The sequence below is a fragment of the Monopterus albus genome, unplaced genomic scaffold, assembly GCF_001952655.1.
Source record: "Monopterus albus unplaced genomic scaffold, M_albus_1.0 scaffold313.1, whole genome shotgun sequence".
In the NCBI taxonomy this organism is placed as follows: Eukaryota; Metazoa; Chordata; class Actinopteri; order Synbranchiformes; family Synbranchidae; genus Monopterus; species Monopterus albus.
In genome coordinates this window covers 375,366-401,325 of record NW_018128193.1, presented here as the reverse complement: position 1 = coordinate 401,325, position 25,960 = coordinate 375,366, and the positions used below count along the sequence as shown (strand labels likewise).

The window sequence follows — 25,960 nt, the reverse complement described above, 5'->3', positions numbered from 1 at the left end:
AAGAGGAGATATATGGATGTGCTAAAAGAGGACATGAAGTTAACTGGGGTAGGAATAGTGGATGTCGAGGATAGAGTTAGTCCACCTAACACAGATGATTTGCTGTAGCGACCCCTAACGGGAACAGTCGAAAGAAGAAGAAGAGGATGTGTTTAATGCTCTCCATTTCCAAAATGCCAAGCTGATGTTAACCCTGGTTTTGCCTCATTCTTTGTCGCACTCTTTCTGTGCTACAGAATGTGGCCTCCTGGGTCTAACAGACAGATACTGTATGTTCCTGCCTTGGGTTGTACCTGTACAGGGAGCCTCCATGGTCCATCATTGAAATGAGCCATACTTTTTTTGGAAAATGCATCTTATGCCTTTGGGTCAGCAGGGGTGTGGAAGAAGTGTGGTATGGATTTAACAACAGTGGCCACAAAGGGCAAGAAATAAACATAAAGCCTGAAAATAGCAGAGTGGAGCTGGGGGTGGGGGGGTCTAGACAAGTTTATACTTGATGTATCCAAATTTGTGCTAAATCTTAGTTAATGCAGGTTAAAAAAAACAGCCATTCAAATTTAAGTTATTTTCTTTCATTTTTTCCCATAGAAGCCTATGCTCACGCTACCCTGAAAGGCTCATCTGCTTCTCCACACATTGACCTTTTTATTTTTCCCAAAGCACTTTCTTTTGAGTGATTGTCTCTGTATTATCATAGTGTATAGATGAACCCAGAAGGAATACAAACTTCAGAGACATGTTTGGTACATAGAAATCTCACCCCTGTATTCAGAAAGGAAATGGAATAAAATCATGATATACACAAAAGATGGACATACATGGAAGGGAGCATCTATCCGATGGTCATGGTAATATGATGCAGAAATATAATGACCCCACACTAACTCTGTAATTTATTGATATAGCTGGCATTTTGACCACAGCTGATCTTTTTCAAGGCAAGTTGAGTACTAGTATGTTGTCCTAAGGCTAGGGGGTCTGCTAGTGCCAGCCAGCTTTGTAGTAGTAGCATTGGACTTGGAAAAAAACTGCTGAGGTCACAATATTGGTTATACAAATAAGTTACATAAGTTATGCAGTTATTTTAAATTTTAATGGTGTCTTTGTAGTACATTTTGTGTAGCATTTGGATAATGCTGTATTTATTTTTTTTTCCTGAGGGATCCTGTTATATCATGAACTGACAGTGTAATCATAAATTTATAATAGTTAAACATTTTTCTTCAAATAAATATTAACACTGATATTGATGCACAATATCTTAAACATTAAACACAATTTTCACATAATTAGTCTTTTTATTGAATTTGCACATTTATGTACCGCTTTAAGTCCATTCAATGTGCAATCACTAATGCACTATTGAATTCTCTCTCAAGCTCACTAAAATGTTTAATTTTCAGACTGGATGCATGACTTTGCTCCATTATTCAGCTCTCATAATCAATTATGTAGTGGTCTTATCTCTTTCTCTTTCTTCATAGCTAACATACTATGGTTAAGTCACCTACAAACCCTAGAATTTCCCTGGCTTGTATAGCCTTTTCTTTTTCACTGTCTTCCCAGTTCATTTTCCCAAATCAAGTGACTAAGATTCACTAGGTCAAATTGTGCATGTGTGTGTGTGCTTGTTTGCATCTATGCAGCCATTATCCTCTTGGGAGCTGATTATGATCCAGAGACCAGTGCATTCTACAGTGTGGACAAAACCAACGGGAAGAGGAATGGGCTTCATACAATTCTAGGGGCTACAACAAAAGTCTCAGAGAAATATTCTTCCACTGCATTTCCTCTCATGCACACTCACACAGTATCCCTAGATCTGCCACAGACCCCCCTCGCAGTGATTTTTTTACTGTCCCATTCAGCACTAAAAGCTATTAAATGTAACATTAAGGCATCTAATGACTGTAATCTTTTCTCATTGTGGAGTCTCATTTTTTCGCCTTAGGGAATGTTCTCAAAATGTTTCATTTTGAACAGGTCCATTTATCTGGTAAATCTCCATTTGAATGTCTACCTGCCTCTGAGGCATTGAGTTCACAGTGCAATAGCTGTTCTTCATTTTCCACTCATTTCAGCTTCCACCATGCACTCCCTGACACTCACCTGTCATGTGTAGGATAGCATTTATAATAACCTGGAAGACTCAGATGAAAAACAAAGCCTTCACGTTCATAAAAAACTTATGCCCCATCTAACTGTGTCATACATAATGTTTCTGCTTTAAGTGTCCCTTATGAGCACCCTTAGTGTTTTTCCCAGTGTGGTGTGCATGCTTCTTATAAGGGGATCTAGGGGAATGTGATGTCTTTCTAGTCCCCATGCAATTCATATAACTGGGAAGCAGGTTGCTCCCAGTCTCCCCAGGACCCCAGTTCATCTCTACTGCCAGATCTCTATAGCTCTCACAGGGGTTGGGGTAGCATGGGACCTCACCCTGTATGGGAAGATGAACATGGCTTTCTGCTTTGTAAGACTGTGACACCTCTGTTTGGAGTTCAGGAGTCTCTTGCCCGGGTGGTACCTGCTCAGACAGAAATAGGTAGTCTTGCTGCTGGGTATGGTAGCGTTTCTCCAGGTGATGGGAAATGGCAAGCTGAAGGAGATGGAGGAGCTCAGTAAGGTTGAGAAGCACGGAGATGGCAGCAATCACCTGAGAATAGATGGTGAAGATGGTTTTCTCTGTGGGTCGAGAGACAAAACAGTCCACTGTATGAGGACAAGGGGGCCGTGAGCACTCAAACTTTGCCGCTATAAAGAAGCTACCATAGAGGAACCACAGCCCAATGATGAAGCCAACTTCTAGCAGTACCTTTAACATTATGCTGAATGCGTATGCACACAGCAACCTGCCTTTCAGTTTAGGAGCCTTAGGAGGAACCTTTTCTGCCTTTCTACCTTTCCCACCACCCTCTTCTTTCTCCTCTATGTTGCCTTTAGTTACATTCTCATTGTCTCTTTCTATCACAGTAGTTCTTCCCTTATTTTCACCACCTTCTTCTGCCTGCTTGTCATCCTTTGCCTCCTCTTTTGTCTTGTCCTTCCTAGCCTTTATAGCCACATATCCATAGTAGAAGATAGTCGGCGTGGAGACAAAGATGACTTGGAAGACAAAGTAGCGAAAGTGGGAGATGGGGAAGGCTCTGTCATAGCAGACAGCAGTGCAGCCAGGTTGTTCTGTGTTGCAGACAAAGTCAGCTTGCTCATCATCCCAGGCAGATTCTGCAGCTGTTGCAAGTACCAGCATACGAAACAGGAAGAGTACAGTAAGCCAGACACGGCCAATGCCTGTGGAATACTCCTGGCCCTCCTCCAGCAGGTGCTCCAGGAAGGACCAGTCAGCTCTGGACATCCTCTGCTCCTAAGAGGGACAGTTTTTAGATTTAGTGTGCATAGGTAGATGAGGGAGAACATCTGAGAAATAAAGATTTTAGAGTTAACCCAAGGAAAATGAAATTATCTGTTTAACTGTTTAAGGGGTGACTGTGGTTTAGGAGGTTGTTTCCTATCCAGATGATTAGCGGTTCGATTCCCAGCTTGTCCAGTCAACATGTTGAAGTGTCCTTGTGTAAGACACTGAACTCCAAGGTGCTCCCGTTGATAACGTCAGTGTGTGAATGTTTGTAAATGCGAATAGGTGAATGGCCAAGCAGTGTAAAAGTGCTTTGAGTGTGCTGAAAAGCACTATACAAGTATAAGACCATTAGCATATATATACACACATTATGATTTTTACCAATTTTAGAAAACATCTTTTGAATACTTTTGAATACTAGCATTTGATTCTTCAGCATCGCTTTGGAAGACCTCCTTGGCCCACACAGTCATTCTCAATATGGAACCAAATCTTACACATACTGTTCATCATGTATGTCTCTAATAGTTTTCCCCTACAAATATTGTGCATGACAGACTAAAACCCATGCCTTTTTTCATATTTTGCTAAAAAAAAAAAAAAAAAAAAGAAAAATGCTGAATAACAATGCTTGGACCCTGTTATACCTGCTTACAGGTTTAGCTCTAATTGTTATGCAGGCCATATATAGTAGTACACCCTTTTCATTTAGTGCTACATTACTAAACAGACTGGCTTGAATGTACCACTTATCACCTAACTGCTATATTTTATTTCTCAAGTGCTCTCATAAATGCACAGCTGATTCATAGGTGTTCAGTGAAATATCAAACATCTATTGAATAAGCAGCAATTGATCTGAGTTTTTCAAGTCTTTTCAGAATAAGGGTGTCTTTTACTGAGAAACATATGAATGTGACTACAGACCCCTATTGCTTCTTCCATGAGTTAACAAGGTTATCAGGGTGGGCTCCAGCTTATCATCAAGTTTTAAAAAACAAAGCTCCTCATACATTAAAATGAACTAAAACAAAAACACAAGTTGCTTAAATTTGTTAAAATGAATGGAAATAGTGGACATGTTCACTGTTCACAGCAAAACTGAAGTGAATGAGTCCAAGATGGGCCACTAAAGCATTTAGATTATACAGAACTATTTGGTTCTATACAGTATGTTCTGTTTTTGGATTTACATATGAATTAGAGTAGATCCAAACTATACAAAGTGACTGACTGAAGTGTTGTAATGAGAAATTTGAAGTGGGGGGTTAACTGTTAATGATTACTGGCACAGTCAGTGGTTTGTCGAGAAGACACACTCAAAAACACACACACACACACACATCTGAATAAACATCCTGTGTTTGGGGAGCTGGAGCACTGCTGTGACACTTGTCTACTTGTTTAAACTATTTGTGTTTTTCTGTTATTTCTTTGCCCCTGAGAAAAAAAACCTTTGCTAATAGTGAAACTCCAAACCCTGCTGACAGGATATGACTAGACAATGAGCGTCATCAATTCTGTCCTGACAAACAATTACAAGAATGATAACTGGATGGATGGATTCACTTTCTAGGATTATTGCCTTGAGGATTACTGCTATTGCTACAAGACAGGGCCTACCACAGAATATCAACATATACTTCACCATACCAGATAAGAAAATAGCTGTAAAATAAAAATAAGACCATAAATCCATAAAAGGTAAGCATATATCACACTATAAAATACAATAAAACACTGCTGCCAAGAAATGATTAGTACCACAGACACTACAGGTGACAGAAGGCATTTCACATGACTATTGAAAAATCTACTTTTTAAGTAAATTTAATCTCACTGGGTTACTACTGGCAAAGTTTAAGTTCTTATTTTGTTTCAAAGAAATCAGATTAGGTTACAAAACACAACTGCAGCACAGAAAATACTAATCAATCACAAAAATATCAAGGCAGACAAATCATTTCTGCAAAAAAAAAAAACCATTTAAAAGTTCAGACACATTCGCTAAAGGAATGCAAAACGTAAAAAGTACTGTACAATTACTGAAAGTCAATAAAAAGTGCTAGCCACCTTATAACTGGTATGACGAAATATAAATCTAATATCATGGGATATTAAAAATTATTAAACACAGGACAGTGCATTTCACTCACAAACAACTACAGGGAAATATGAAAAGCTATTACACCAACCCAAGTAATTTTTTTACCCATAAACAATCCTAATCTGTTTTTCTCCTAATAAAAAAAAAAACAAAACATTCTAACCTTTCTCGCAGGTCTCAGTACTCTTAATACCACCCCGCTCCATAAAGTGGTGGCTCACGCAGCTAGAGTTGGTTTGTGTTTTCCTTCTTTAAAAAGAGTCGATGTAATCGGAAAAAGTAGGGAGAACTTTCCCATGCCTGCTTTATTGGTCCTCCCTCAGGAACTTCGTCCAGGAAATGGGATGGATGAACTAAAAGTAGGTCTTGGTTAACTGCTGTGGGACGTGAACATTGTTTAGCGGCCACCAATTTGCACGAAGAACACGGGAATATCGGTGATTTGAAGTTTAGAGGTCGACAGAATGGATAATACAGTGGAAAGAGAGAGCCTGTCTTAAATATCATGTTTTTGGAATTAAAATAACAATATATTTAATTCACAGTCAGTGCATGAACATTACATTAGCTTGTAGCCTACAAACACATTTCAATCATCCATCATCAAACCGCTTTCTAGCTTTGTCTTTTCAGCGACCTAACTGGCTAACTAGTTTTACTGTTAATTAGTCCCACTGTCATACACACTCGTGTAATTTTTCCATCACACCAGGCAGTGGCGCCAGTCACCTTATTTCCAAGAAACACACCATGCACTGAAGAATGAAACCCCTCTGAAACTGTGGGTCTGTTTGAGTTGTAGACTTAAAATCGATTTGTTCCCCTATTTTGGCTTAGGTTTTGTATTGTTTAATAATAATAGTAATAATAACAACAACACTTATGTTTGTAACCATCTAGATTTGCTACTGTCTTAAAATACATACTGCACTCCAAATAATTTAGGATGTTATGTCAAATTTTGCTCTGTAAATATCAGGATGAAGCACTGGTGGAAAAAAACTAATCAATTTCTGTACTTTAGCATAATTTTGATGTGCTTTTACTTTTATTTACTTGTAATTGAGTTTTTCCTTGTTGCTTTTCTTAAATCTAAGTGGGCTACTTTGTCCACGATTAGAATGGAGACAGTTACATGCTCAGTAATACTGAGTCATGCATTTTCTGTATAGCATCCATATGTGTGTGTGTTTAGGCTACATTTTGTACTCACTAAACATAGGCGTTTGAGTAATATGTAAGTTATGGCCAGATGCAAGAGATTCAAAGTGATCTATTTGTATTTTGTTGATTTAAGTGTATTTTGTATATCACTGACCACCCCGGTTAGTATTTATTAATTTCAGTTCTGTCCATTCAAATATGGTAAAATAAAACAAACTTAGAGGTAGTATTTTATTGTTGTATCACAAATGTGATACACTTAGCACAGGACTGTCTTTTTGCTGCAAACTATACACCTACATCTCAGCTTGTTTCTGTGCTTTGACTCTGCAGCCTATCTAGTGTTTTTAGTCAAGGCCCACACACAGTTGGCTATACAGACAATTTACAAGTGTAGTGAGATAAAAGGCTAAACAGAAATACGGGGATGATAACCGGGTGTTGATCAGTTACTGAAAAGGTTCAACGAAGTGATGGATGAGATCTGCCTAGCTGCGGACGCTGGGGTCACTCCTGAGCTGGCCGGTAGAGGTGGGACATGGCTGAGGAGACAGGGTAGAAACAGGCGGTAAGCAGATGGAATCTGGTGACTGTGTACCGACCTGGCTGGTGGAGGCTGGAATGGTGGTGAGGAGCAATGGCCTGTAGGTAACTGTCTGTGGAGGAGGTCAAGAGGAGGAAACAGAGTGGGCAGACAAGAGGAGAAAAATCAAAACTGGATATATGAATATATAAAGGCGACGAGAAATTGCGCTGGTTGTAAGCCTGAGAGCCATGACGAACTGGCAACAGAGTGGTAAGTGAGCTGGGTATAAGTAGGGTGAGGGACTAAGTGAATGCAGCTGGTGTAAATCAAGGAGCAACATGGAGAAAACCGAGACAGAAGTAATAAGAGAGGGAGGTGAGAAAGGCAGGCGCAGCCGGGCAAACCTGACAATTGCTAATTTCAACTTCCATCAATAACTCAGTGCTGGACACATTTTAACATGTAGAATTTCTATTTTATGACTAAGTCAGTCCTGAGTGTGCATCAGTGAACTCAATAATACAAATATTAAAGCAGAACACAGGAACACTGGAATTCAGAGATAAGCTGGAACATGAGTTTGATGATAGAAAAACTATCAAACCTTCTGGTCAATCTGGTGAAACCCACAAGACAAACCATATAGTTAGATGCACACTCATGGGTTAAAATGAAGCAGAAGCTAAAGGAACAAAATGACACGATCCATTTACTAGACAACATATACCTTTAGACAAGGGCAAAATCTGACAGCTAAAAAATGATACGGATGTTTTGATTTCATTTTACATGAATAAGTAATGGAGGGAGAGTTAAATCAACCTTATCCTTGCTTTCCTAAATGATATCCTGCAAGTACTGCCTATAGAAAAGCAGGCCGAACACCTTCTACCCACTATCTGTTTATCTTCTGAGGAATGGTGGTTCTTTGAAGAATTCATTTTAATTAATTTTTAGAAAATGTTATATTTTAGCAACATTAGCAGCAGGTCAGTCATTCCACTACTTTGGTTCAGACAAGAGGTGGAACAGTTCACAAAAGTTATGATTCGGCTTATACCATGGTTTTGGCCTCAGTTTTTCACTGGGTTCAATAAGATTTTGGTAAAGCAGGGGGAGGGCACTCACAATTTCAACATGCTTTTGATTTAACAGAAAAAGTTATATATTTGCCTTAAAATAATGGCCAAAACCATAATGAACATAAACACTTCTTCACTGTCAACATAAAATGCAACATAAAACAAACACACACTCTTTAAAACATTGCTTTGTTGCATTCTATTTTCCTGTTCACATTCTTGGACACAAGACACAATCTACTTGCAGTAACAATGTATCCTGCTGTAGAGAAAACTTTTTCAATTGGTACAGAAGTTCCATAAATTTATATTTTTTCAGCTTTTTCTGAAACAACATATATATGCCTTGAACCATTGAAATTGGTCAGGTTTTTTATTTTTATTTTTTATTTTAACCATTCCACCACTAATCCAGGCCAAAAAATCTCAACAACTGTGAGATGGATTTCATCTGAGTCTGGTACAAATATTTACTGTCCCCAGAGAATGACTCCTACTGACTTTGGTTGGCCCCTGACTTTTCCACTAGCATATCAAAATATTCACTTATTCAGTGAAATATCAAACATCTATTGAATAGCTTTCCATAATATTATATATATTTACAAGGTTTTGCACAGACATTCATGGTTCCCTGAGGATGAATCCTAATAATTTGGTGATCTCCTGACTTTTTCTTTAGCACCGATATGAGATTTGTGGTTTTGAGAGAAATGTCTAAATAACTGTTGGATTGATTGCTGTTACATTTAATACAGACACTCCCCCTCAGGATTAATTGTAAGAAGTTTGAGAGCTTGACTTCCGCTGGTCAAAGTTTGGTTTGTTCAATAGCCTACCTTGGTTCACAATCAAATATCTGCAAACTAATAATATTCTGCCCCAGATATAGCTGCTCTGTTTAGCGCAAAGTAGCAAATCTTAGTATGCTAACATTTAGCCAAACTAAGATGGTGAACATTATCAATATTGTGACATTAACATGTTAGCATGCTAATGTTATCAAAGTGCCACTTACTTAAAATATAATTTGCACTGGTATATCTTTAGCTTACAAATATGTCTCTGGGGAACAGTAAAGCCACACAGGCTATGTTGTGTAAAATAATTCTATAAGACCACAAAAAATGGCACTACTTCTTCAAGGGTTACATTAGATAATATACTGTAAACCTAGTACTGTGTGTCTGTATTATGTGGGTGTAGGCTTGTATTGGACAGCAAAAGAATCACTCTCACTATATCAGTCTCACTATATGTTAACACTGAATTTCCAGCACAGACATCGGTGTGTATCTATCAGTGCTGCTTGGTTAGTAAAGATGTCAAAGCTACATGAATTATGGGCTTCTCTGCTTGGCATTATGTTGTCTGATGAATTATGCACAAAACTGGCAGAGCTGTTTATATATCTTCTGAAGTGATGGACACACACACACACACACATATATGTATTGAGACAGAAGTTGAATGGGAAATGGGTGATATCACACTACACCTCTGGCTCTTAGCTCTTAATATTTATTAAGTCATAATATCCAAACAATGGCCAATTCTCTTCTTCTGTCTTTTCTTCTCCAAATCCATGTGTAAACAGAATGCCATGTTTCCCTGTTGAAATCAGGGTCCATATAAAATCAGAAAATTTCCTAGATCTCCTCCTTGGTTTACTTAGCATGTGTCTCCCAGCCTTCTTACATCTAAGAACCGCTCCCTGACAGACACTATTGATCTCAGCCAGCTTGGAGTGATGCCATGAATGTGCACGCTGGCAGCTGATGGCAGCTTTTTTTTTAGGAAAAAGGGACATAGTGAACCAGCAATTTTCCTTATATCACAAAGCACAGAGGGGATGAGCCGTTGTTATAGCGCATCACATTTGTCTGGGGATCGACCGAGAGACTAGTTTTTTGAAGGTGATCTGTTTGTTTGGTCCAGCAGGGGATAATACACTCCAGCCCACAGTAAACCTAGGACATGGCAGAGGGGAAACCCTCCATTGGGCTTTTATGTAATATTGTAATTAGCATATTTTTAAAGAATGTCATTACTCACTTATTTAAGATATGGGTTTAATATTGCCTTCAAATTGGAGGACTTGCACAAAAAAGAAGAAAAACAATATAAATATATTTTTGTTTTCAAATAACAATCAAGCCAATGTTTCTGGAACAGAAAATAGCATTTTTAGTTTATTTTTTGACCATGGCAATTCAGCACTTCAAGCAAAAGTCCTGCAGAAAACTGGTAGGGTAGCAGGGTTAAAATAAAATAAATTAAAAAATTCTAAGTTCTCCTATGACACAAAAGTGACTTTTTTCATAGTGAGTGAAGGTCAGGGCTTTCTGACACCTGACTTTAGCATACATTGAATGAGTGCTAATAAAAATACAAACAGATCTGCCAGCAGGCTGTGAAGTAGGTCATGTGAGGCTGAGCTGTAAACAATTCTACCCTGGTGATGAATGCTCTGCCACATACATGAGGGGTGAGACTGAGTGTTGTGTCACACTGAAAATGTGGATATTACACCTTGACCCAGTGAACCAATAAATATTCATTAGGCTGTCTTCCATTGCGAGAGAGTGTATGTAGGAAAATGGTGTGCCATGGCTGAGCTTTGAGCAAAGCTGACTAGGACAGAAGTGAACACCACGAACATAATGGGGCTGATATCTTAAAGCTTTTTTTTTTTCTCCCATCATTTATGGTACATGAGCATTAATGCACTGTGTTAATGAAACACTCAGCTATAGCAAAGCTTGAAGCCCAGTGTTGCATGCTGATGTACTAAATGTCAGAATCAGGAGCTGGCTTGTTTAATCATCATAACCTTATCCATCAGCAATGACTTTGTGACCACTGGACTCACTATTGGGGTTGGTGTGTGGTAAAATATATGTACATGTGTATCGATCCACTGCCTTCCATGTAAGCAGTTCCCAGCAAGGTGTATGATCTGAAGCATCACCTTATAAAGTGATCAAAGGCAGATGTGACCACAGTGTGTTCAACATGGCAGATGGTGTGACATGAAGTTTAACACTAAACTTTGACACCGAACACAGTAGATTTTAGCTAAGTCTCAACTCTTATCTGAGGGTGACTAACACATGCTAATGCTTTCATCCTGGCAGTAAACATGTTTATTTCTGGTCTCAGTAGCTTGGTTGAACAGCTGAAAACACAGACACACACACTGACAGTCTCACACAGTGGCCTGTATCACTGTCACTGACCATGGTGCTGAAAGGCCACTGATGTAACTAAGCTGCTCCTATCCCTCAGGCATCACTGTATCATAGGACAATTTTAGTCAAAAATACATTAACAACACTAGTGAAAACTACAATAAATTTGCATAATACTTCCCAAAAGAAAGTTTGTTTGTGTGTTTTATTAACAATTGGAAGATGTTGAATTGTCTTAAAAATGCTGTCATAGTCAAATCATGGGTAAATACTGTTTGATTGCCAGTAAGTGGTCACAAAGACAACAAGCTGCATCTAAAACAATTGATTATATTATCACAAAATACCACTTTTTTATTAGACCCCACAGTCACATTCATTAATGAAATTAATGAGTTATGAATAGTTATCAGTGGTGAAAGGGGGTAAACTATTTTTTGCAAATTAAACCAGGGAGCTGAGTTGAGGTGTGCTAGTATGTGCATGAACCCTGCACATAATAGTCTTAGGTGAACTGAAAGAGAACATGGAAGCTGCTACTATGTAATACACTGAATATTTTCACATTGTGGCTGTAGTCAAAGCTTGTGTGAGTCCTGCTGCACTGACTACAAGCGTCCTTTCGGTTTCACACGTGGATAGCATGCCTATTCAGTTGGCTGCCCCCCGACTTCTCTTTGCTTCACATGAGACAAGTGCACATCAAATTTACCAATTTTCTGATTCATCAAGCCTTTATAGGGGTGAGATTTGACTTAACAGGTGTCATGTTGTAGTTGACTGATGCTTGTTGGGAGCCTGATGTAGAGGATCTCCATATTGTAGGAGAGCACTCTAACAACAACATGAGAAAAAGAAATGTAGGTCATTGTTTGCATCTATACACGTCTAGTTTGCAATTGTGCAATAGAGCACCCATGCAATCATGATATTGCCTCAAGGTTTAGTGAAAATTAATCTTTATTTTCTCTCCTTCTCTCTGTGCTGACCCATTTACAGTACTATAAGTTAAGTGCTTGATGTGATGGTGTATTCAGAATGGGTGGCTGCTCTGATGAAAGCGGTTTCTGCCTCAGAATGCTCGGCCCTGATTTATGTTCTAACCAATCTGATACCACACACAACTAAAGAAATAGTCTATAGTAGGACAGTTGCCTCAACCCCTATTCTCTTTGTAACATCAAGCAGTAATGATGTTGTATTACAGTCATTACTGTCTTATTATGAGTGTCTAAAACAATGAAACAAGTTAAACTTCTTTTAAAATTATGTCCCTCAGTGTCATATAAACATTTAAAGCAGGAACAAAGTAGTAGGAATGTGGCATGGTTATCTGAATAAAATTGAAATTTACACCACTCATCTAAAAGAATAGACATTAGGCTGAATGGCTTCTAAAATCGATTTATTTGTATTGTGTTGGTTTTATCAATCCCAGAGGGCTGTGTTTGGCCCCTCCTTGCGCAGCAGAAAGGGGGCACCGAGGATACCGTGAACCAATCGGTGGCCAGTAGTGTTTCAGTGGGGAGCCCTGCTTGTGAACCACAGATGGAGAGAGAGAAGCCAATGCTTTTCACTGCTGTTCCTCCAAGCCGATGCTTTTCACTGCTGTTCCTCCATCGTCCGTTGTCATCCACACAGCGATCAAGGCGCTGCGGAATAGGGGTGTGTTTCTGTTACGTTCAGTGAAAACGTCGTAAAGAAAGCTCGACTTCAAGGTAAGGACTCTCATGAGGCTGTTGGAGATGGGTAAAAGGCTGACGGTGCAGGTGCTCCAGTGCAAATGTTATTTGAACGCACACTATCGGTGCGTGTCGTGTAAGTAGGCTGTCATGTGGCTTTTGTCTTTTACTGTATGCGGTGAAGATAACGACTAGATATTGGATTGTAGTGGTGCAGTCATCCATAAAACATCTGGGACTGATTGATTTGGTGTTAGTGGGGCTCTCAGCTGTGTCAACTTGACAACAGGAGAGAGAGAGAGAGAGAGAGAGAAAGAGAAGTTGCGCCATTTGCAGGACGACCCCCTCACTCACTCACTCACATACACAAGCATCTAATTGTCTTCGCATGGCGCTTAGTGAAGACAAGTTAGTGAAAGCCAGTGATCATTCATGCATAAATGTTCACTGACCGTGAAAGAGCGCCTTGCGTATAGGCTGTGTAGTGTGTATTAAATGTGTAAGTGTGTGTGTCCCGGAGAGGAACTCACGCTGTCTGCATAAGTAGGCTATAGCATTTACGCTGCAAAGCAGAGGCGCTCAGTGGTTTAGTTAATCACACGAGATGCGCGTACGAGTATGGCGCTTGGGACAGCGAGGACAATATTTTTCAGGACCACCCCGGTCGCGGGATTCTCCAGGGGTGGGGGGACTGCTGATGGCGGGGTAACGGTGGAGTCGTTCAGGACGCTGCACATTCATCAGTATGTGCGCTTGAGTTATTAGAAGGAGAGATTTAACAGGGCAGCCAAATCGCTCTAAGGCACGTTTGGCGCTCATTTGAAAGATGGTGACCATTCTCCCTCTTAACATCTGGTTGCACACGAATAGTCTGCCCCCCCACCCCCCCGAAAAACCCCCATGTCGCTGCCTCTTTGGGCCCTTTTATGACACTACTTGGATTTTTTTGGTTACTGAGATTCATACTGGATACTAAGATCCAGATATGAATGCAGACATGGATCCATGTGCAGACGTGATTTCCTACACCTCTCATTAATGTGTGATGTAAAAAATTAAATGTAAAGGATAATTGTGGAAAATGATGGGTAAACCACAGACTGTATAAGCTTGAGCTGTGTTAATCTAATGCATATTAAGTTAATTGAATGAGCCCGAGGAGCATTACCTCTCTGATTACTAATGAACCAGGCAGCATCTTGCCATAAGTGTGTGTATGTGAGTGTGTATTGTGCATTTATGTTTATAAGTGGACGGTAGCCCAAGTGCATTAAAGCGCTCTGATGTCATCTGTGATTTACCTAAACTGCATCCCTGCATCCAACACCATGTGCCGCCAGACCTGAATACATGAAACCAAATGTTGGACCACAAAGTGGGGTGTTGACTGACTGCAGATACTGTAGTTTTTAGTGTTAGTGTAATGAATTATTAAAGCTATAGCAGGGCAACAACCTTTGGTAAATAGCACACCAGCTCAGAATACTCAGACCCTTCTTTCTTTGAAATGATTCAAACTTCAAGATGAAATTTGTGTTTCTTTTTTTCTCTTTCTTTCTTTTTTTTTTTGTTTTTGGTATGGTGAGTGAATACACCATATCCAGCTGACTCCCTCCTCCATCCTCTTGGTTTAATTCCTGAGCATGTTGTGCACTTGCTCATGCAGTTTACAGAAAGAGCTGGTTTCCACACACACTCAATCAATTGCAGTTTTCTGCCCAAAATCTATCAGATGCGAAAACAGTGTGATGAAACAGCAGGTTCTGTTATACAGCTGGATATACTGCTCATTTTGTTCCTTAGATGGAAAAGAGCAGTGGACAGTAGACAGTTACATGTAACAAAACATTGTTATTACAGTGAAAATAAGATGATTTTCCCCCACATTGTTAACTTATACATACTATCAAAATATACAGCTAGAGAGTGTGCCATAAATGCAGAAGAAATTACAGTATTTATATGAGATCTTCATTTTTAATTATAAGTCATTGTAATGTGGGCATAAATAAAAAAGTTCAAATGGCAAATAAAACCACAGCAAATTTTTTGAAAGCAGTTTTTTGAACAAACTCAGTCCTCGTGTCTAATCAAGTCTGTGCTTCATTCACAAGAAAATACAGTGCGGCAAAATGCTGCTTCACTGTGACTTATCAAGTCTCATTCAACCTTAAAATTGATTTTTCTTTTTGTGAACTAAGCACAAAAAGAAATGACTGTGTGGGATGGACATTTCTTGGAGTATGTAGGGTTGAATGTGCCAGGGCTCATTTTGGTGCATCAGCACGGCTTGCACAAATCCCATTAGTTCTTTTCACCATCACATAAGAGGCTCGATAATGATGTTCATGGTAATTAAGAGTTCATCTTGGTGCCTGTTTAAGGTTCCTGTTTTCTCAGAGGGATAAATGAAGCAGGTGGTGGGAAAATCTACATATTTGAGATCTACAACAGTACATATAATGGCCACAGAGACTGAGAGGCACCAATTCAGTGTCTGAATAAGAAACAAGTTCTGAGGACAAAGTGACATAATTTCCATTATTTGACAGGATATATTATTTTGGTTAATATTTAACACCTCAGAACATTAATTAATTGAGCTGAACATTGATTTGATTATTATGTGTGCAGGACTGACAACAAAACTGAGACTGCAACCATAGAGACAGTGTGAGGCTAAATGCTAAAATCAGCATGTTAACATGCACTGACAATACTGTTATCCTGAGGTTAAGCAGATATGTTTATACCATGTTTGTACCATATAATGAGTTGTAGACCATCTTTGAATAACACATATTAGATTTCCCTGTCTGCTCTGGGGGGTTGAACATTCTCCAAATACAATGCCTCACTGATACAGTATCCCTTTGCAACAAAGCATTTTGTTACCATCTTTTTGTTTCAATATATCAAAGCTCCATGCTGAAATCCTGCAGTAGTGGGAGAGTAATAGTGGTCTGGATGACAAGGTGAAGGGCTTTGAGTGTTTTCATATTGTTACAGTTGCCTCTAAAACTGACTGCTGTCTGAAAACGGAGGACACAGAAGATATGTTATTTGAAAGAGAAGCTCTCAGTGGTGATGTAGTGCATTAGATGAATGGGTGCTGCATATGAGAACAATTTGAGGAAGTAGTGTGCAGATAAAAGAGTGCACACACAGGTTCGTGTAGACAGATAGCATATTTCTCTCCCCTCTTATCAACTTTTCTGCTCATCTCTCTACATCTCTTTTCCCCTTCAGCCCTGACTCTAATAAACCATGCTGAGTGCTAACCCATAAAGAGGCCATTTTGCATATCTCACATCAAAAAAGAGGATCCAACTCTAGTGCTTATGGTTTTATTGGGTTCTCACATACGCAAGTGGCAGATGGGCACAATTTATGCATATGTTCTGTCAGAATTCGGTTTAAGGATGTTTTCTAGTTGAGCTGGGCATCAGCCAGTAAGCTTTTATGAATATAAAGCCATTTTTTGTAGCCATATCATTAAACCTGTAATGTTACTGCAGTTAAAACAAATCAAAATATGTTTTTAATGACAGATGTGAGGTTAACTACACTGTTAGACAGATGCAAATCCATTTGTGAGATCTGGTGTGGATTGAGACAAGAGCATTTAAGGAAGCAGGATGAAGATTTTTTTCCTTGTGGTGTATTATTCAACTCAGGTTCTGAAGGTACCATGACTGATTTATAGTTTAATTTGTTTGTCTTGCTAATATTCCTGCCGTAAGTATAACATTTCCCTTTGATGTAATCAGTTGATGTAATATTAATCATGTAAAAGGTTGCCTGTCCTGTATCTTCCTCACAAAGCCAAACAGAAGGAAGGAGGATGTTTACTGGGTGGCATAGATGAGATGATTAGCTGCTTGCTACAGACATTACTGAAGCTAAAATAACCAGGTACATGGTTTTTCTAATATAGAGTAGATTCCTTATTGGATGAATGCTGCAGTAGATGAAAACTCCACTATCCTTGAGCTAGTTGTAGACAAACATTAATCATGTACACATCACATACCAGGCAAACTCAAGTAGTTGCATTACATGCTGAACCATCTGACAATCTCCTACTGTCACTGACTACTCGGTTTGTCACAGCTTATTGGCTGTACCGTTTAGATTTATCCTAATTACATCAATCCAGTTCTTATTCTATTCTATTTTTATTCTACTTTATTCTATTTTAGTTCCTAGATGTTATGGCACCCAATACTAGGTGAGAGAGATACGGTATTTCAATTTTCTGTATGACCTGCAGCTATGGTGAATTGACATTGAACCTTTGATTTGATTTGATTTGATTTATTCTTTCAAGCATGTAAAGACAGTGTAAAACAGTTGATATGACAACACACATACACATAATCCAATATCAATTTGCTTATACCTAGTACATGCTTGAATGGAGTAGGAAGAAGTCAGACTTATCCAGTCCTACCCCATGACATCATCTTACCATCATTGGTTTGCAAGCAGTATCTCTACATAAATAATTCTCTTCTACACCACACAAGTAACATACTAAAAAATTATAACAGTGTTAACATTCTTACATAATTACATTCTTAAATAATTCTCTTCTACACCACACAAGTAATGTACTAAAGAATTATTACAAAGTGTTAACATTCATACACCACACCCACAATGTTCCATCTAATTAATCATTATGCCTGTTCTTGCATATATCTTGATTGACACATACCTCTGAACCTTGAACGGTATATCCCATTTAACAAGGCAGAAAATGTCCTGCTGTAAGTCAAAACATTTTTTTCGGTCCTTCGTACCTTCTCCTTCCCACAAGAGTGAGCAGAGACAAAGAAATGTTTAGACAGTTTTCAAGAAATAAAGTAATGTGATATGTTGTGAAAACCAATAAGAGGTTCTCAGGTAGTCTTTCTCTAATTTACTAAACAAATCAGACAACAGCATAAGACATCACTATCTTACTCAAGAGGTTATACACTCAGTGCAAAGAGCCAGTGAGTGACAAAGGAAAGAAGTTAGTCAGGTTCTGCATAACTTCGGTCAACTATCACCGCAGCTCGAACCAATCAGAAATGTGTCTTAGGTATGTGGCCTTCAGAGGTATCTTCTAGATAGGCAGTTGGGGCCAGACAGTTGGGCTGTGTAGGTAACAGGGTATGTGCGTGTCAATAGAGAGTGGATCTGTGTGTGTGTGAAGTGTGTAGGTGTGTGCTGAAAAAACTTAGAAAAAAAAAATCAACTGGACTAGATTTCTAGGTTGAAGATGTTTCACCTCTCATCCAAGAGGCTTCATCAGTTCTGACTGACTGGTGTTGAGCCGGAGATATTTATCCCCCTCGGTGGTGTTTCAGTCCTTTGAAGGCCAACAATGTCCCTTAACGACTGAGTCGTTTTAGGTGCGTGTCTAGAGACTAAATTGTTGTGGTGTCTGGGAGACAGAACTGTTTGGGAGAGCTGTCAGAGGAAAAGAAAACATGGTTATACAGCACAAATACATAATAAGGATAATCACCTTTATTGGCCAAGTATGTTACACACAAAGAATTTGTTTCCGGTACAGGGCCAAGGCAGCCATCTGCGGCGCCAACTCAACTGATGGCTCTAACGATCGGGGGGCAATGGGGGGTTCAGTGTCTTGCCCAAGGACATGTGGACTGCAGGCATCGAGGTTCAAACCTTTAACCTTCCTGTTGGGAGAGGACTGCTCTACCCACCGCACCACTGTCACCTCCCAGATAATATAAACATTGAACATACGAAGCAGATAGCATATGTATGAATTTCACCTTTCCACAATGTGCACAGATTAGGAAAAAAAGTTACATTTTACACATCAAAGTCAGTTCACTGAATATGTAGTGTTACTCGGTCTGTAAAAATAGTCACAGAATATCTTATGTGGCTTTGAAGAGAGCAATAACAGCCCTGATGATGTCACACTGATGTTGTCATCAGTTATCTTGGCTTTGGTAACAACAAATTTATGAGATATTTGGGTTAAAAACTAGGTCCATAGCGTTTGAAAGACAGGCGTTTACCACACATGTAAGATCTAACAAAAAACATTGCATTATGGGAAATGTAGGAAACAGAATTGTTGGAACTTGATTTACTAGTCTGTCCCAAACTGTTCAGGAGGCGCAGTGCGAAATTATATCAAGAGTGCTTGGTAATTAGATCATACTGTATATATCATGTTTTCATGGAGGCAGTAATGCAATGAGCCATATAGAAATATTCCTCAGTGAAATCGAGACACTGGTGCTGGTGAAGAAGTGAAGAATATTGATTCTCACATAAATCCTCCTGAAAAACTAAAAACCACTGAAGGTTGTGCATTCCTCTGTTAATCGTTTCAATTTCTGAGAAATCCCTATTTTACTTTGGAAAGTCACCTTAATTTTGATGCATACAGGTGAGTGTTAATGTTTGCTCTTTCAACAACAGGGGGGAGAGAGAGTGAACGGAGTAAGAACAATGGGATTCAGGTAGGCAGGGAGCGGCTCAAAAATGTATTTTCCCCGGAAGGGAACAGAAACAAAAATGTGTAATAGGCTGTCCGGGCCGACGGGGATAAGCGGGGATCATATCCGGGCCTGTGGAGTTTAGGGGTTCAGCTCGTCACCAGACTCGGAAGATTGAATGGCGGCGGAGGCAGGAGGAAGAGTGTACAGCCCGAGAGAAAGAGACAAAAGGAGGGTCAGTCACAGGCTAGGAGACGTAGATCCGCTGTGTCTGTGCAGGAGGCTTGGACGTGGGGGAACACGGAGATTCCTGCAAGCGAGCGTAGGATCGATGCACCGTTGAGGTCCCGCCTTGGTGGAGCGGCTTCTGCTGGTGAGAGATGGAGTTGAGTGATGACTTGGGTGCGCCGTTAGGCTCTGGTACCAGGATCCATCGCCGAGTGACCCACAGGTGAGAATGGAAGGAGTAGATATGTGAGAGATAAAAGAACAGTCTCACTTGGTCCAGTAGTTAAGTCGAGAGTAGAAGTTGGAGGTATGCCTCTGTCCACTGCGTAAACAACACAGAAATAACTGGCATTGGGATGGCGTTCGTCTGACAGTTTTATGGCGTCAGCACTCATCAGCTGGGGTTGGAAGCAGCTGTGCCGCATACCTGGGATGCCTATGTCTGCCAAGAGAATAGTGGAGAGAGAGGGAGCGGGGGATAGAGAGAGAGGTGGCACGGAGCATACCTGAGCTTTTTTAAGCAATTAATATGTTGCTTTTCAATATGGTTTACAATTCTTTTGTATTCATGATTCAGCAGGGAGAATTTCAAGTCACTGCAAGCTGTGGCACTGCTTCATCAGTGGAAAAAAAATAATTTGGACTTTTACTTCAAGACACAGCAAAACTCTTCACTCTCATTCTAAGGCTTGGTTATTTAATCTACAGTTTATTTTCTTGGTTATTGTTAATTAATTAGTTGTGTGCAATGTTAGTGCAATGTTAAAATATTATAAAAAATATACCTTTCTCAGAGTCTATGGTGATATCTTACTTATTTTGTCCAAATAACAATGCAAGATATTTGCTTTACTGACATATATGACAAAGAAAAGCAATAAATTGTCACATATGATGAGCTGGAGTGAGAGGACAGGTGGTATATTTGCTTGACATATGATGGAAATAAATAAATGATTATAAAAATACTGGAAATTCATTTCATTTTTAATGCAAATTTATTTTCAATTGATTGACCATTCATTGCATCTTTTCACTGTGCCTTCAGACAGCTGACTGAGTTGGAGGTGGAAAAGGGAAAACACAGAGAGAGGTAGTTCCTAACTGAACTTTTATTTAGTTTTATTACTTCTGAAATTGAAAGCAAATCCTTAACAGGCTTTTAGAGGTACTTAATACAATCTACATAGACAGTGATTGAGCTAAATAATTAATGTCAGCATAGTAAATATAATGTGCATATTGGCATTAAACCAAGTTTAAGGCTGTTGCAATTGTGCATAATACGACTGACATTTTCTAAGTGTGTTTGTACTCCTGTGTCGAAAGGGCTTTCTCACCCTTCCCTTGGTTGGCAGGCGATGAGTGTTGGCGACAAGACAAACACCTATAAAAGGGGCCTGTATCTGTCTCATATTCTTCACACTTATGTTTAAATTGTTAGCACACTCCCTCACATATTTATACCCATCCCTACATTGTTGCCGTCATGGAGCTAGCCTTACTGTGGAGTTAGTACCTCATTATGCCAAATCAAACTTAGATTTGTGCAGAAGATGCTTACAGTAGATCTAGAGACCATGCATCCTGCTCACAATTATGTAATGGATAGAAAGATACTCATTCAACCCCCAACCCTCCAAAACAAATCCTGTGTTTGAATCAAGTCATCGAAGGGACCTAAAACAAAGCCTGCAGGTGAGTGCAAGGTTAAAGAGGCAAGGATAATTGCTGTAACCTATCTGGGAGAAAAAATGTTTGCTTGAGTTCTCAGTGTACTCCTCTCTGATGCATTTGGGCATGAAATTGTTCCCCCTTTCCACCCTAACAAGCCCCAGGCCCAAGTTCATTGCCCATCCCTATCCAGGCGAATTGGCTTTTCTGCATGCGTGTCTTTGTACACTGGGGTTTTGTTTGCCTTTGATCGACTGTGTGTACTTATTTGAGCGTTCGTTGATATGTGTGTTTGTGAGGGGTTGGGGAGAGCAGAGGGTGGGTGAGTGTTGGGTGTCAGCTGGCCCTCTCTAGTCCTCTCTGACTGACAGAATAAGTGAGTGAGTGCTGCAATGATTATGGGATGCATGGAGAGCTGCAGCAGAATGATGACCGAGCATTTCACGCTAAAATCATAGAGAAAGAGAGAAACAGCATGAGAGAAACTGATTTGACGATTGTGGCTCAAGTGCTTCTGGAAAGGAAGCACATTAGCATACGTTTATTCATATATTGATAGAGGACTGTGTGTTTGTGTGAGTGGATGTGGTGTGTCTTTTCAACTGTGCCTTCTTTCATCACAGATGAATTGATAAATGTCATGATTGATGACCATGACTCAGAATGGGGAGAATTAGAGTTCAACAATTTATTTACTATAGAAAATGTGACTTGATTTTTGTGTGAATGTGTCTTTTTTGTTTTGTTGTTTTGTGCGTATAAGCCCTTACCATAAGAATACCACATAAATCCAACACACCCCCTGTTGTGTTTTAGACATGCTGTGAAGTAAAACTGTGTTTGCACTACATATTCTGTTTAAGTGTTTATTATATGATGAAGAGAATACACATTTTGTAACATGTTTCCCATGACAATTTAGTGCAAGAAGAAATAATATATAGTAAGCAATTGGTTCCCCATTTGCAAAAAAAAAACATTATTTTTCCTGCATGGTTGCAGTAATAGAACTTATTGCTTCAACGAAAAATGTCATAAAATTACTAATCAAGACAGAAATTAAACACAATCAGTGGATTATTGCATCAGAATCACAGTATAATGAGCAAAAAGTTTTTCAATTTTAAGAGGTCATGTAGCTTACATAAATGTCTTTTTCAGTATTAAAATTATAGATCACTTAACTGCGGCTCCCTTAGTTACCCTGCATTACATGCAACTACAGTTTACAGTGATGACAGTGGGAGATTTAGCACTCAACATTCACAGTAATTTTTGAAACTTCAGTTTCACACAGAAGTAGACAAAATGTGTATAAGGAAGGAGGTGTATCCACAATTAAAATCATAAGTGAATTTACACCAATTTTGATACAAATCCCAGACATGTAGTCTTGTAATGATACAGAATACTTGGCAAATTAAAAATGAGGAGAATGCAAACTTTCATACTTATCAACACTGTTGGCAGCTAACCTGCCATTACCCCTGAGAAGAAAGTATTTTCCCTAACATTTGCTTGTTCTATGTTCCTATTAAATACAATATTGGATGTAAATAATTGGTGTTATATGTAAATGAATGTGAAAATTAATTTCAGTGTGTCCCTACTGAAGGAAGTAGTTTGAGGATGCACATAGCAGCTAAAGCAGATGATTGCTGGTTTGGTTGGGAGATGAACATATATAAATCAGAGAACAAATCAATAGACTCCTCTGTGAATTTAATCTATGTTGCAAATTAGTATGATTGATTTAAAGCTTTTATGACAATGGTATTGTGAAATTGTGCACCCCTCAAAAATTTTAATGCTTGACACTCCTGCTGATAAAACCAGTTTTGTATTGAAAATAGAATCACTAAGAAAGTGGCTTAGATTTTTATTTATATATAAGCATTTGCAAAAATGCTCTGTAAATGCAAAATCCAGTGGGATCACTCCTTTTTATATACATGCTGCCTATCTGGTCCTGTCACAGTCTTCTAATGACAGCTGCAGACAACTGAGCAGTCACTTGTTTCAAAGTCCTTTCTCATCAGTGCTACCTGTCCATCTTTTCGGAAACCACACACAAAACAAGTCCATCACAAAAACACAAACTTTATTCTATTCTGCTTATGTAGCCAGTGTTCCAAATCAGATGTTTTATATCATTCTAATGTAGCTGGAGTGTAAACTTTCCCAAACCAAATAAACAGCAGGGCAGAGCTGTTATCATTACTCTCGACTTGGATCAGTACTGCCTCCTCCTCACATTCCCATAAAGAGGAGTTTCTAATCTAACCTGTAGTTATATTATTTATTTAATCCTACAAAAAAATGTGTTCAGATAATTATGTCCTTCATGACTTTGAAAATAATGCTAGGCTACTACTGTAGTAAGAAAGCTAATTAGTCAGGCATGCTGACAGATAATTGCATTTTTTACTCATTCATATACATTTTAATGTTGTGTTAGCTAAAAACAAATAAACAAGCATTGTTGTTATAACACTAATCACTCACAAAGAGCACAGCTTGATTCATGGAAAATCGTGGAAAGAAACTAATTCACTATGAAATGATCTCTCCTCAGTAGCATGTAAATGGGAATAGCATTAGAAAACTTGATACAAGATTGATGTTTTTGTGGTTTAAACACAGCTTTCCCCTCATTGCCCATAAGAGGGATTTGTTTTACCTGAAACAGATCAGAGGAAGAAAATTTGGGAGGGGGGAGAGCATGAATAAAGGAGGATGGGATGATAGCCTAATGTAGTGGATGAGCAATTGCATCGATGGCTCAAGATGAAGGGATGGCAGTCATTTGATGAATAGCTGACAGAGTGGAGTGAGGGAGATATGTAATGATAGAGGAGTAGTCTTTAAATGCTACATCATGTGATGATGACTATTAATTTCATTTAACTCTTGTTCTGTCCTCAAGTTGCACCATTTGATAAATCTTTTACACGCATTTCCTTCTTTTTTGCCAGTTTCAGTCACTCATTCAGTTCTTCATCTCCTCTCTTCTTCCTCCCTGCCTATCTTGTCTTCTTTATTCCCTGTCTTTTGACTTTTCTCACTTTACATTTGTCTCTTTTCACACTCACTCACCCTTCCTTCCTCCTTCTTTCTTTCTTTCATCATCCACTCCTCCCATCTCATCTTCTGCCTATTTCCCTAAATCCTTCTTAATATACGTCTATCATTTCTTAACTGTCATCGGTTTTCTAGACTTTGTCTTACATTTTTATTTTACTACATTTGTCTAACCTCCTTGTTTTACTCTAATAGCTGATATGCGTAATTCTGTCCCCTCCTCTGTCCTCATCTCTTTGTGACCGTTATCTCTCTGCCTCTTTGTCACCCCACCTCCCCCCAACAATAACATATTTGCCTCCCCATAACTCTTCCACTGCATGTTTTCCTGCCTCTTTTACATCAAGCTGTCCCTTGCCTCCTCCACAGCTCTATCTATCTCATGTTAGCGAGTGCATGTTTTCAGGGGGGACATGCTTGTGTTCAGATTTAAATAGATAATGGCAAAGCCCAGTGCTTGTCAAGCTCTGAATAATGCAGGAGATCCCTAAGGCATTGTTGCCAGGCATTACTGATGGTGACGTGCTTACGCCAGCCTGCACGCCTGCAATATTGATACGACGAGAAGGTAAGGGACACAGTGGCAGTCATCTTTTGTTTTTCCCCCATAAGCCAGCTTTATACTTTCATACTGAAAGCTGACTCTTAGGGTAAAGCAGAAGAGACTGTCCTCCTTAGAAGAAGTCTTTTCAGCAAATGCTGAGATACTGCATGTTTATGTTTAAGTTTCAAAGATGTCTAGTGTCTGTCTGGAACGAAAAAGACAGTAGTGTAACATTGCTACAAAGTCACAAAATGTGCAGGCAAGGAAGGTCAAGATGGCTTGATGGTTCAACAATTGTTAGATGTGTATTTTCCATTTCCTACTGACAGTCAACACTGGTTTGTTTTAACCATTTTGTTTCCAGCTTCTACTAAGTACTTTAAACATGATAGTGAATATCACCAATGAAAGAGTGACTTTAGCCCAAACTAGGATTTTTTTAACCAAGTTGTGATAAAAACTTTTCACCATACATTTCAATTTTATTACTTGGGAGCAGTAATTTATTTAAGTTTCTTCCAAACATGTAAAACTAAGAAAATTGATATTGCGAAAAACAATATTGATTCGACATTTCAACCAATACGCATAAGACATCACAACATTCCAATAGTACATGCTTGAAAGGGAGTAGGAAGAAGTATACACTTATCTAGTCCTACCCCCTTTCTTAGACTGTGGTACCATTAGCCCAACACCAGACACTGAGACCCACAGCCAGTTCTGTTCATTATTTTTATGGACAAAATTTCTAGGCGCAGCCAGGGGCCGGAGGGAGTCCGGTTTGGGGACCACAGGATCTCGTCTCTGCTTTTTGCAGACGACGTTGTCCTGTTGGCCCCATCAAACC

At 39.2% G+C, this 25,960-nt stretch overlaps 2 protein-coding genes across 5 annotated transcripts in view; one reads left to right on the top strand and one right to left on the bottom strand.

The window, feature by feature from the left end:
- Positions 1-28: 28 nt before the first annotated feature.
- Positions 29-5,715, bottom strand: gja4 (gap junction protein alpha 4). The gene is made up of 2 exons (XM_020623857.1): positions 5,632-5,715; positions 29-3,367 (listed from the first exon to the last, which is right to left on the bottom strand). Exon 2 carries the CDS (start codon positions 3,356-3,358, stop codon positions 2,210-2,212), a length of 1,149 nt encoding a protein of 382 aa, XP_020479513.1. The 5' UTR covers positions 3,359-3,367; positions 5,632-5,715; the 3' UTR covers positions 29-2,209.
- Positions 5,716-13,006: 7,291 nt separating this feature from the next.
- The window catches only part of dlgap3 (discs, large (Drosophila) homolog-associated protein 3), a 156,886-nt gene continuing 143,932 nt past the window's right edge, over positions 13,007-25,960 (top strand). For all 4 annotated transcript variants that reach the window (XM_020623869.1, XM_020623868.1, XM_020623871.1 and 1 more), the window contains exon 1: positions 13,007-13,149. The gene's annotated coding sequence lies outside the window, so the exon portion shown is untranslated. The remainder of the gene's footprint in view (positions 13,150-25,960) is intronic.